Source organism: Rattus norvegicus, chromosome 6 (genome assembly GCF_036323735.1).
Source record: "Rattus norvegicus strain BN/NHsdMcwi chromosome 6, GRCr8, whole genome shotgun sequence".
Lineage (NCBI taxonomy): Eukaryota > Metazoa > Chordata > Mammalia > Rodentia > Muridae > Rattus > Rattus norvegicus.
Window position 1 is genome coordinate 141,333,305 of NC_086024.1, and position 11,602 is coordinate 141,344,906.

Consider the following 11,602-nt stretch of genomic DNA (forward strand, 5'->3'; position numbering starts at 1 on the left):
AATGTCTTCCAATTGTGACATTTCTCATTCTAAAGCTTACAACAAGGTTGACATGGAATTCAGGACCTAACTGCAATGATCAGTGTAAAATCTTGTGTTCTTCATTGCACATTGGACACGGTCCCTGGGGCTTACATACGGTTAACTGGGAGGAAAACCTGTGTAAAGACTCAGGAAACACCCTTTGCCTCACCTCTTTGCCATTGCTCCTCAGCCTCTGAAATATTAATTTATTTTGCTTTTTTGCTTTTTCCCGTTTCATTAAAATGCTACCGATTATATGAACTTTGTGACATTTGCTACATATTAAGTTGAACATTTATAACTCCTAATCAAAATTAGGGCCTATGATGGTAGATGAGCTGGAAACATTGTAATCAGAATATGGAGACAAGTTCTAAGAATAGGCACTTTAATATCTCAATGACTGTGACAACCTTCATAAAGGAAAGGCATGAAAATAGGAAGGGCAAAGGTGGAATATGGGAAGGGGGAAGAGGAGGAATAATAGTTGGAGGAAGGATGCAATGAAGATGATAATTCTTGATTCTTTCTTTCCTAACTAAAATAGTTAAAAATAAATTTTAAGATTGTTTCCACAATTATCAGCTCCTTTGTTCTGCAGAATATTTTAATTTCTGCACAGTCTTGCTTTCTTTGGCACATTCTCTGCATTTTTACAATGTTATAGAAATTTACCTGTTGTCTCCACAGAAATTACATGGGTTTTGGTTATATTTGTGTTTTTGTTTAAATGGCAGTTTTTCCAACTTAAGGCAATTTTTAATATAAATATCTCTAAGAAAAATTTTAGAAGGGTCTAATGTATAATGGCCCTGATGTTCTTTCAGATCCTTCATGATCTCACAAAACTTTAGATAGGATTACAATTTCCGAGTTGTGTGAATGAAAAAAAAAAAACTTTCTTCAGTGCATTTATATACAGCAGAGATTCAATTCAAACATATTAGATCCTGTCCTACTGGAATTGAGGGCAATGCTGTCTTTTCCTGCCGAGTCTGGAGTTACTCACTAGTGAGTGTGTACAATTAATTAATGGTTTTCTAAATTGTCTAAAAGAATCATGCATGAAGCAATATAGAAAACAAGCATGCATTTTTTGAGAAAAATTTCTTGTCACATAAACTTTGTTCCATAATGATGCTACAAATGAGGCAGATACGTTACTGATAAGCAAAGTTTTTAGGAAAAGCAGTAATACTTGAGAGCTCCTAGGGTGTACAAATAACAGAGTGTGTCCCCAATTACTTTTAAAGTCTGAATCTTTCAAAATACCACTGAGAGTTTGCTGTGAATTTACTAACGGAAAAGACTCACCAAAACTGCAAATATTTTTAAGCATTTGACTATGGAGATTTCAGCATACTCCTTTCTAAAAGTAGTGGAGATTTTAGGATTTCTTCAGTTTTAACTGTGTGTATGTGAACTATATGTGTGTGCCTGTTACTTGAGAGCGACTCTGTGTTTAAATCAAGAAAAAGTAAACTGTTTTCACAGAAATTACAAAATATACCAACCACAAGTACATGGGACATTCTCTGGAGTCATTAGATGACATGAAAACAGACATCAGCACTCAATTATGTCTGCACCTAACACTACACTGACTCTGATTTCCATGTGAACTCTGCCCTCTACAGGTACTGAGAGTTCCTGCAGGGAGGTTTGGGTCTGGGTTTACACTGAAGGCCCCTCACTGTGCCAAGCACAGTAATAAATGGCAGTGTCTTCCTCTTTTAAGTTGTTCATCTGCAGGTAAATGCTACTTTTGGAATCATCTCTTGAGATGGTGAATCTTCCTTTCACAGACTCTGTGTAGTCAGTTGCATAATTGTTAGATTTGGCTTTAATTCGAGCTACCCATTCTAGTCGCTTCTCTGGAAACTGTCGATACCAGTACATCCAGGCGGTACTGAATGTGAATCCCGAGGTGGCACAGGAAAGTTTTAGAGAATTCCCAGGCTGCACCAATCCTCCCCCTGACTCCAAGACCTGCACCTCACACTGGACACCTGCAAACACAGACAATCCAGTTAGTAATCTCTCACAAATACCCACTGTCCCTGTCACTCACACAAAATCACACACTCAGTATATCTTCTTATGTATCAAATACCTTTCAAAAATGCAACAAGGAAAATCCACATCATGCACAACTCCATGCTGGATATACTGTGTTCAAGCCTGCTCAATAAATGGGAAGAACTGTGAATCCAGAGATAGGTGTCACTGTTAAAGCTGTAGGGGTCAGAACTGATTTTTATGAACAGAGAGGAACATTATTTGCATATATTCCTGCTATATTATAACATCATTTGTGAGTGTCTTAGAGGAAACAATGAGTATTGTCAATGTTTGAGAAGAAATAAGGACTGAAGTAGCATTTGTTGCATAAAAGTGTACTCAAATTTTCCAGGAGACAGGGAACTTGTGAAGGCATTTTTGCATGCCTACATCATTGTGGTCAATTCCAGTAAGGCAGTATGTTAGAAGAATGATGCATTTAAATTTAAATGCATTTAAAATTTGGAATGTATGAATCCTGTCTTGAAAAAGAAAGCAGAAAAAGAAAATAAAAATCATTTACAGTGTGAATTTACCGTTATTAATAAAATGTTTTGCAATCTTACTCTAATGTACATGTGAAACTCTGCAGCTGTCTTCATATTAATTATAAAATAAATTATTCAAATTATATACTCTATATTATACATTGACTAATTAAAAAAACCTGTTGAGGTTGTGTTTACTACTAAGCTCCTCTAATGATGACCTCCTTATTTTTCCTATCATGATTTATTTGATCATTAGTATTCTCCTTGGTATTTAGCACAAGGACTCCCGTAAAACAAATGTAAGATAATTGGTCAAGAATGCAGTGCCTTCCCATTGCAAAGGTATTACTTCCATAGAAATGATCTCTAATGCTATTTACATTCATGACTTTATAAAAAAGAATTCCAAAGAATCATTATACTTGTTAAAACAATTCAAGGGGATATGAATATATTCAGACTATAATATTTCATGAACAACTACAACTCAAAAGATGAATGAAATGTGAAAGAAATCCAATATATGAGAATAAAATAATGGAAAGATATGCTAACAAATTACAAGCTGATATTACCTAAAATAGAATATTAATAATTACGAAAGATGCCATCAGTGGAAGGAAACACCAACAGAATGAATCATGTCAAAAACTGAGCATCCAGACTGAAACATAATGTTAAGTTATAAAGTCACATATTAATAGTCAATTGGAAAATTTTTTTTTTTTTTTTTTTTTTTTAAATTAGAACATTTTTTTTTTTTTTATTAACTTGAGTATTTCTTATATACATTTCGAGTGTTATTCCCTTTCCCGGTTTCCGGGCAAACATCCCCCTCCCCCCTCCCCTTCCTTATGGGTGTTCCCCTCCCAACCCTCCCACCATTGCCGCCCTCCCACCATAGACTAGTTCACTGAGGGTTCAGTCTTAGCAGGACCCAGGGCTTCCCCTTCCACTGGTGCTCTTACTAGGATATTCATTGCTACCTATGGGGTCAGAGTCCAGGGTCAGTCCATGTATAGTCTTTAGGTAGTGGCTTAGTCCCTGGAAGCTCTGGTTGCTTGGCATTGTTGTACTTTTGGGGAAAATTTAAAAATGTAGATGACTAAAATATTGAAATGTTTTGGAACACCATAAAGAGACCAATCCAATATTCATATTTTCTTGACACTCAGTAAAGGGAAGATTATTCCAGCAAAAGCAGAGTGAATATTCTCACTACAACAATAAAATCAGATTTCCTGAACCTACAGAAAGAAATTCCCATCTAGATAAAAGGGGGCTACAAATAAAACACCAAGTTGGAAGAAATCAGAAGCTCCCTGTTACATATTACAGCTAGGAAATTTTAGGAAATGAAATCATTTGAAAAAGGGATTTTGAAATGTACAAGAGAAGGAAAGTCACTTATAAAGGCAAGTCCATCACAGTAACACAGGAATATTTGAGAGACTAATACAAACAATTTTATGTAATAAAACCACATGTCAAATTTGGAGGAATAAAACAAACTTTTAACATTGAGAATGTTTAAAGATTCATATTATCACTAATTGATCTCCATAAAGAACAAAGAAATGTTTAAAATGAAGAAAATAAACACAATGTCACAGAGAATAACTATCTAACTCAAGAATATGTATGACTAACTTTTAAGAAAATTCCACAAATAACAAAATGACAAGAATTATTATATTTCTTCTATAACAAGTGTTTGTATAATTGCCTCCATTGTATAATAAGGAATTCCTGCAAGATTGGGTTAGGAAATGAGACCATTCTTGTTGCTGCTCTAGAAACACAATAATATTATCATTATAGCACATATTATCTTTGTTTAAAGTTCAGAAAAGTGTTCTCCCAGCAAATGGAAATAAAAATATAAGTAGGATAGCTATTCTGACCTGTAATATTAATGATGTCAATCCATAGGCTAAGTAGAAGGAATAAATGAAACCTTCTCACACACAACAAAAGAGGAATCCAACATGATCTTTACACTTTTAAATGTACCTACAACAAAAGGTGCAGCAACATACATTAAAAGGGCAAACTGCTAGTTCTAAGAGCAGAGATTAATGTAAATGATGTGACTTTGAGTGAGAGACAGATAACTTGGAGACTTCTACTGAACATGCCGCTAAAACACTCAAGAATATATCCTTCTCAGCAACACTTGAAATTTTCTTCAAATTTGTCTAATGTGCTGACTACTTTTAATGTCAACTTGAAAAGTGCTAAAATCTTCTTTGGATAGTAAAGCTCAATGAAAAATACTCCAACCAGTCTAGGTGATAGGCAATTTTATGAGGCATTTTCTTTATTAATGTTTGAAGTGTGTGTGCCCTTTCCATCAATTTGTGCCACTCCTAGATTTGTTGTACAGGGAGGTATAAAGAGCAGGCTGATTATATCATGAAACCCAGCCAGGAAACGTAAGTCCTCCATGGATTCTGCATCAATTCCGATGTAGAGTTTCCTTTCCTTGCATTGTTCAGTGAGGGATAGTCACCTGGAATTTGCTTTGACCATGATACTTATTCAGCATTCTTGCATATTAGGACACACTGCAACTTTCACTCTCCTTCTTAGTGTTCATTGTCAGTGCTCACCGTTGAAGAGGAAAACCTGGGTTTCTATGGCTGTGATCCTCTGCCATAACTGCCATGACATGTCAGAGATATCTTGCATGGACAGTGCAGATGTCTTGTGTGTCCTTTTTCAATAAGCCTGTAAGTGCAAACATTAAAGACAAAGATAGCCAAGATAGGTTGTTGATTTATTTCAGTAACAATGGGTTTATTTAAGAAAAGAAAAAAATTCATTTTAGCCATGATATAGGCAAATTCTTACATGTCCACTTAATTAAAATGGGATTAATAGTAAGTAATCAAATTTAATATATGAAAGCAGCAAGGATAATTTTCAAAAATCTGAAAATTGCTTATTACATGACCAAGCTATACCACTCCTTCGCATATAAAACAGACAATATTTCACTAGGTATACAGTTATGTAGGTAACCTTATAATCTGTCTATGTACAATATCTATCAACTACAAAAACTACAGGTACTTTGACTAATAAACCACTCATAAAAATGTGGTATATATGCAGAATATGATTCTATATTTATCAGTTAATGGAACTAATGTAATAAAATCTGTAAGTAAATGGATGCAATTTGCAAATATTTTAGTGAATATGGTCACCATGATTCAGAAATAATATATCAAAATTTATATCTCCTTGTTTGATTCCATCTCAAAGTCTTTAGATTTCAGTCAAAAAATTGTAGTAACTAAGAGAGGTAAGAAAGAAAAAAGGATCTTTGAACCCTGATGCCTCCAGAAGTTAAAGATTAATTCTTATGTATGCATGTATATATGTATGCATTTATTTATTTTATACGCCATATTTTATTCCCCTCCTGGTCCACACCACCAAGGTGTCTATATCTCATATCTCCTTTCTGCCCGTCCACATCCCCCCCCCACTCAGTCTCACCAAGGATGTACCCAAACCACAAGTTCTCCAAACTTCCTGGGGCCTCCAGTCTCTTGAGGATTAGATGCATATTATTTGACTGAACCCAGAACAAGCAGTCCTCTGCTGTATTTGTGTTGGAGGCCTTATCTCAGCTGTTGTATGCTGCCTGTTGGTGATCCAGTGTCTAAGATATCTCAGCGATCTAGGATAAATTGAGATTGCTTTTCCTCCGGCAAGGTTTCCCTTCTCCTTAATAGCTTTTGTTTCTTGGTTGGGAGCTCATATCTGCATCTGACTCTATTAGCTTTTTTATTAGTTTGTTGGATCTTTCGGAGATAAGACATGGTAGGCCCCTTTTTGTGAATGCCCCATAACTTCAGTATTGGTGTCAAGTCTTGGGGTTTCCCCTTCATCTAGAACCCACTTTGGACCTGTTGCTGGACCTTCAATTCCTCAGACACTTCTCCGACTCCATCCCCGAATTTCTCTCAGAAAGAAAGATTTATGCTTAGTAACTCAGGAACTGTGAAATCTGTCCAAAGGAAAGGCATAAGGATAAGACTGGCAATGATTGAATATGAGTAGGTTATCAGCAGTAGCGTTAGATTGAGAAAAGATTCAGTGAAGATGATTATGCTCACAATTTTTTATTCCAACGCAGAATGATTAAAATATGTTATAAAACTTCTTCCTCTATGATCTGTTTTTTTTTTCTTTTTTGTTCTTCTGAATATTTTCATTGCTGCACGTTTGTGGGTTCCATGACCTGTTTTCTCCATTTGTAACAATGTTACAGAATTTTGCCTGTTTTCACAACAGAAATTTCATAGTATTTTTATTATATTTGTGTTTTGAGTAAATGGCAGTTGTTTACACTTAACATAATTTTAATATATATATAGATATCTATAATTAATAATTAATAATTAACGAATTTTCCATAGTGTCTAAGGTGTAAGGGCCCCTTCATGATCTCACAAACCATTATATACAACGTCAATATTTTAGTTGTTGGGCTGAAGAAAAACTCTGTTGACTTTTATGTGCAGCAGAGATTCAATTTAATCATATTCAGTCTTGTCCTACTGCAAATGAGGACACGGCTGTCTTTTTATGCTACACCTGTGGTGACTCAGGAATGGATGTTTAAAATTAATTAATTGTATTCCAATAATTCTATAAGCATCATGTTTGAAGGGATGTAGAAGTTATATACTTTGTAATATAAATTTGTTCTCACACAAATACTTGTTCAATAAATATGCCTGATTTCTACCAAAATTGACACAAGGAAGTAAACAAGAAATTATTTTATCCATTATTGTGAGGATAGGAATAATGTCAGAGGAAGTTTTAAGATAAAGAGCCACCTTGGGAACGGATTTCAATAAGACAAAGATTCTGTGTCAGCCAGGTAATTATCAGGAAGAGGGTCCATATGTGTGAGAGAGACTTGGAGAATGACCACTTCAGCTCATATCTCAGCAGGAGACTCATCTGCCACTCTTCCCAAAGTGGCACAAGATGGTGGAACAGAACATAATAAGTCCTTCTTCGATAAAATATTAATATTTTGATTTAGAAAGTGTTATGAATGCTGGTATTGAAGATTTCTCAGGAAACTCCTCCAAGTACATATACATAAAGTAACTAAATTAGCTAAAAAATACAATTGAGGCAGATTTGTTACTGAGGTGCAGATTTCTGAGGAAAAGCAGACATACAAGAGAGCTCCTATGGTGTATAGACCAGAGTGTGTCCCCAATTACTTTCCATCATCTGAATACCACTGATAATTTGACTTGAAACTCTATATCGAGAAGAATCACCAGTACTGCATGTGTTTCAAAACATTTGTGCATGGAAGTTTCAAAATGTTCATTTCTATAATTAGCGGACATTTTTAGCATTTATTAGTTTAAACATTCTCTCCCTTTCTCTGTCTCTCTGTCTCTCTCTCTCTGTCTCTCTGTGTGTGTTTGTGTTTGTGTGTGTGTGTTTATGTGTCTGTTTGTGTGTGTGTACTATGAGTGTTTTTAAATCAAAGGAAAATTAATTTTTTCGCAGACGTTGCATATTGTACAAATCAAAAGGTAAAGAAACATTATTTTTAATTATTAGATAGAATGAATTAAAAAATCTCAGAAACTGCACTAAATTACTTCTGCCCATCACTCTATACTGACTCTGATATCCATGTGAACTCTCTGCCCTCTGCAGGTACTGAGTGTTCTTGCCAGAAGTTTTGTGTCTGGGTTTATTCTGATGGGGCCTCACAGTGCCAAGTACAGTAATAAATGGCAGGGTCTTCCTCTTTTATGTTGATCATCTGTAGATAAACACTTCCTTAGGAATCATCTTGTGACATGGTAAATCTTCCTTTCACAGACTCCAAATATGATATTGCATAATTATTAGATTTGTCTTCAATTAGAACAAGCCACTCCAGCCCTTTCCCTGGAGCCTGGCAGATCCAGTTTATTCAGGCTGTACGGAATGTGAATCTTGAGGTGGCACAGGAGAGTTTTAGAGAATTCCCAGGCTGCACTAAGCCTCCTCCTGACTCCACAAGCTGCACCTCACACCGTATACCTGCAAACAGAGAATCCATTCAGTAATCTGCCACCTATTGTTCACTGTCCCTGTCTCTCACATCCAATCACACACTTCTTATATCTTCTTATGTATTGATTACCTTTCAAAAGAACAACAACAAAAAAAAAACCCAGATCATGATCAATTCCATGCTGGATCTTCTGTTTCCAAGCCGTACCACTGAATGGAAAGACCTGTGAATCCAGAGTTGTGTGTCTCTTAAAGCTGTAGTGTCAGTGCTGATTTTCATGAACAGAGTGGAACATAATTTGCATGTCTTCCTACTATATTATAACCAGAGATATGGGTGCAATAAAGGAAACATAGATTGCTGTCAATGATTAAGAAAAAGGAAAGACTAATTTAGCAGATGTAGAATCAAATATGTCTAAGTTCCTAGGACATAGCTAGTGGTAGAGAACTGTTTTGAAAGCACAACACATTTTAATCTTTTCCAGTAAAGCCATATGATAGGAGAACATTGGATGTGACTAACATTTAGTCTTTATGAAATTTTGCCTCCCAAATAAAAGAGAAAAATAAGGACAAAATATTATTTAGTATAAATTTATAGTCATTAGCAAAATATTCTTTGCAGCCTTACTCTGTTGGACTTTGTACATATGAAACTCTTCTCCCCATCTTCACAGAAATAATAAAATTAATTCATTGGAAATTATGACACAAATCATCTCAAATATGATAATTCAAGGGGGCGCCGTATAAGGTTCAATAAATTACCTTCATTAAATCGAAGTCACCAAGTATAGCTGAACCAACAGTTCAGGATTGCAATAAATATGCCATGTATAAAGCTCAACGTTAGGTCCTCCAAAAGAAAATAATTTCATTACATAAATATAAATACTATCACTGATTTTTGATTGATCAATAATTAACTACATTGAAATTCTGTGTTTGTAGCTTTGCTCCTTTAATGAGAAACTCCTTCCACTTCCATCATGATGTTGGTTTTGTTCCCACATCTCAGATGGTCTTCTCTTTGACCCTTATTTTACTTATGTAACACATTTTTACTTCTCTAGGTTTTTTACTTTAAGTGATGCCAGTCTGCTTGGTTTTCTAGCATCGCTCATCCCCCTGCCTCTTATTGTGCTAGAAAATTCTTATTTCTTAAGATTCCTTAGCTGAAGTCAAGATCACAAAGGTGCCATATGCTTTTTAAATCTATAACCTTTATTATGAAATCAACCCCAGAGAGCTTGTTTAAAGAAGGACATCAAACATGGGGAGGCACACACAAAAGTAGAACGCAGATCAGGACAAACATCATTTTTTCTGCTCCTTGGATAGTGTCTGTTCATGTATACAGTAGCCTAGGTAATCAGTTTATCAAAGAAGATATTGTTTCAACAATCTCATGACACAATCCCCCTCCTAAACATTAAATACACACACACACACACACACACAGAGAGAGAGAGAGAGAGAGAGAGAGAGAGAGAGAGAGAGAGAGAGAGAAACACTAAAAGAGGAAAATATTTGAACAAAAAAAAAATCTCATCAGCTTCAAATGAATGAGTCTCAGGACTAAAGCTGTCATTACAACCAATTCTCTGAACTTTAGAACATCATTAGAAGTTACTATGAAATTTGTCCTCTGAAATATTGAATAATCTTGACAAAAACAGATGGACTTATAAGGTTGTATTTTTTACTAAAATTATGCCCTGATGATATGACAAATGTAAACAGCATCACTGTCAAGAAGGTAGGCTTTGTTTGTCAAGAGATTCTTCTTAAAGAAAACTCAGAAGCACAGAAGGTCAATGTTGAATCTGTCATAATTTCAAGGAAGACTTTATAGGATATCATCTTTTGCATAAGGCAGAAAGAGCCATAATACTTTCAAATTCATTCCATGAAACCAGTATTTACTTGATGGTCAAACATGGTAAAGACTCTAATTAAACAAACAAACAAAGAAACAAACAAACAAACAGAAGAAGAAAACCATCAGGACACATTCTCTAACAAATAAACAGGCAAAAATTCTTAACAAGACACATGCAAAGCAAAACAAGTAACACATTAATGAGATTATTCATTATAAATCATTGCTTTATACTTTGGAAGCCAATATTAGTTCACCATAAATAATCATATAGTATAAAATGCAATTTCATAAACCACATATTTATTTTAATATATATTGAAATAGCATCATGGCATCTTTATACATAGCTTCATGAAAAAGTTGCATGGTCAGGAATGAATGTCATGTTATCAAAATATTAGAGGTTATATACAATAAAACAATTGATACAGTTATATAATTGTTGACAAACAGAATTTCTTATAAAATTAAGAACAGGAAACGTATGTGCACCCTCTCCTTCTTTATTCCATATAATGCTCTAGTAATAGCTACAGCACTTAGGCAAATAAAAGACACAACAAATGGACTAGAATAGATTTTAAAGCTAATACCCTATCAAGATTTTAAAATAACCTGATGCTTTACTTAAAATAAGATATGGAATCTAATGGAAAATTCTTGGACATAAAAAAAGCATAAGTACTCTTGCATGTTAAATGTAATAAAACTGGTCAAGACAACAGGTCTCTCAATTGTAAAGTTAGTAGTCACACAGAAGTTATCTTTAATTCTAACTACATACATGATTTTCTAGAGAAAGTATACTTATGATCAGTTATAATTTTGTTTAACCATTTCAAGTAGAAAAAGAATATACTCCAAGATAACAATAGCTTTTTCAACATCAACATCTCAACAGAATTTGAAAGAAATGCAAGAACAATAAAGAAAAAAAATATGCTAAAGAATTACAAACTAAGTTAATTCTCAAAAGGAATCTTAATAATTAAAAAAGAAACCCTCGGAAGGAACTCAGATGCCCTTCAACAGAGGCATGGATACAGAAAATGTGGTACATGTACACAATGAAATACTACTCCGC

The 11,602-nt window shown here is 34.6% G+C and overlaps 1 gene segment (V, D, J or C); it reads right to left on the bottom strand.

Moving 5' to 3' along the window:
• Positions 1-1,698: 1,698 nt before the first annotated feature.
• Positions 1,699-2,198, bottom strand: LOC691884 (immunoglobulin heavy variable 3-73-like). The segment is given in 2 exon segments: positions 1,699-2,033; positions 2,138-2,198. Coding segments are annotated over 2 exon segments (381 nt in total).
• Positions 2,199-11,602: the final 9,404 nt, after the last annotated feature.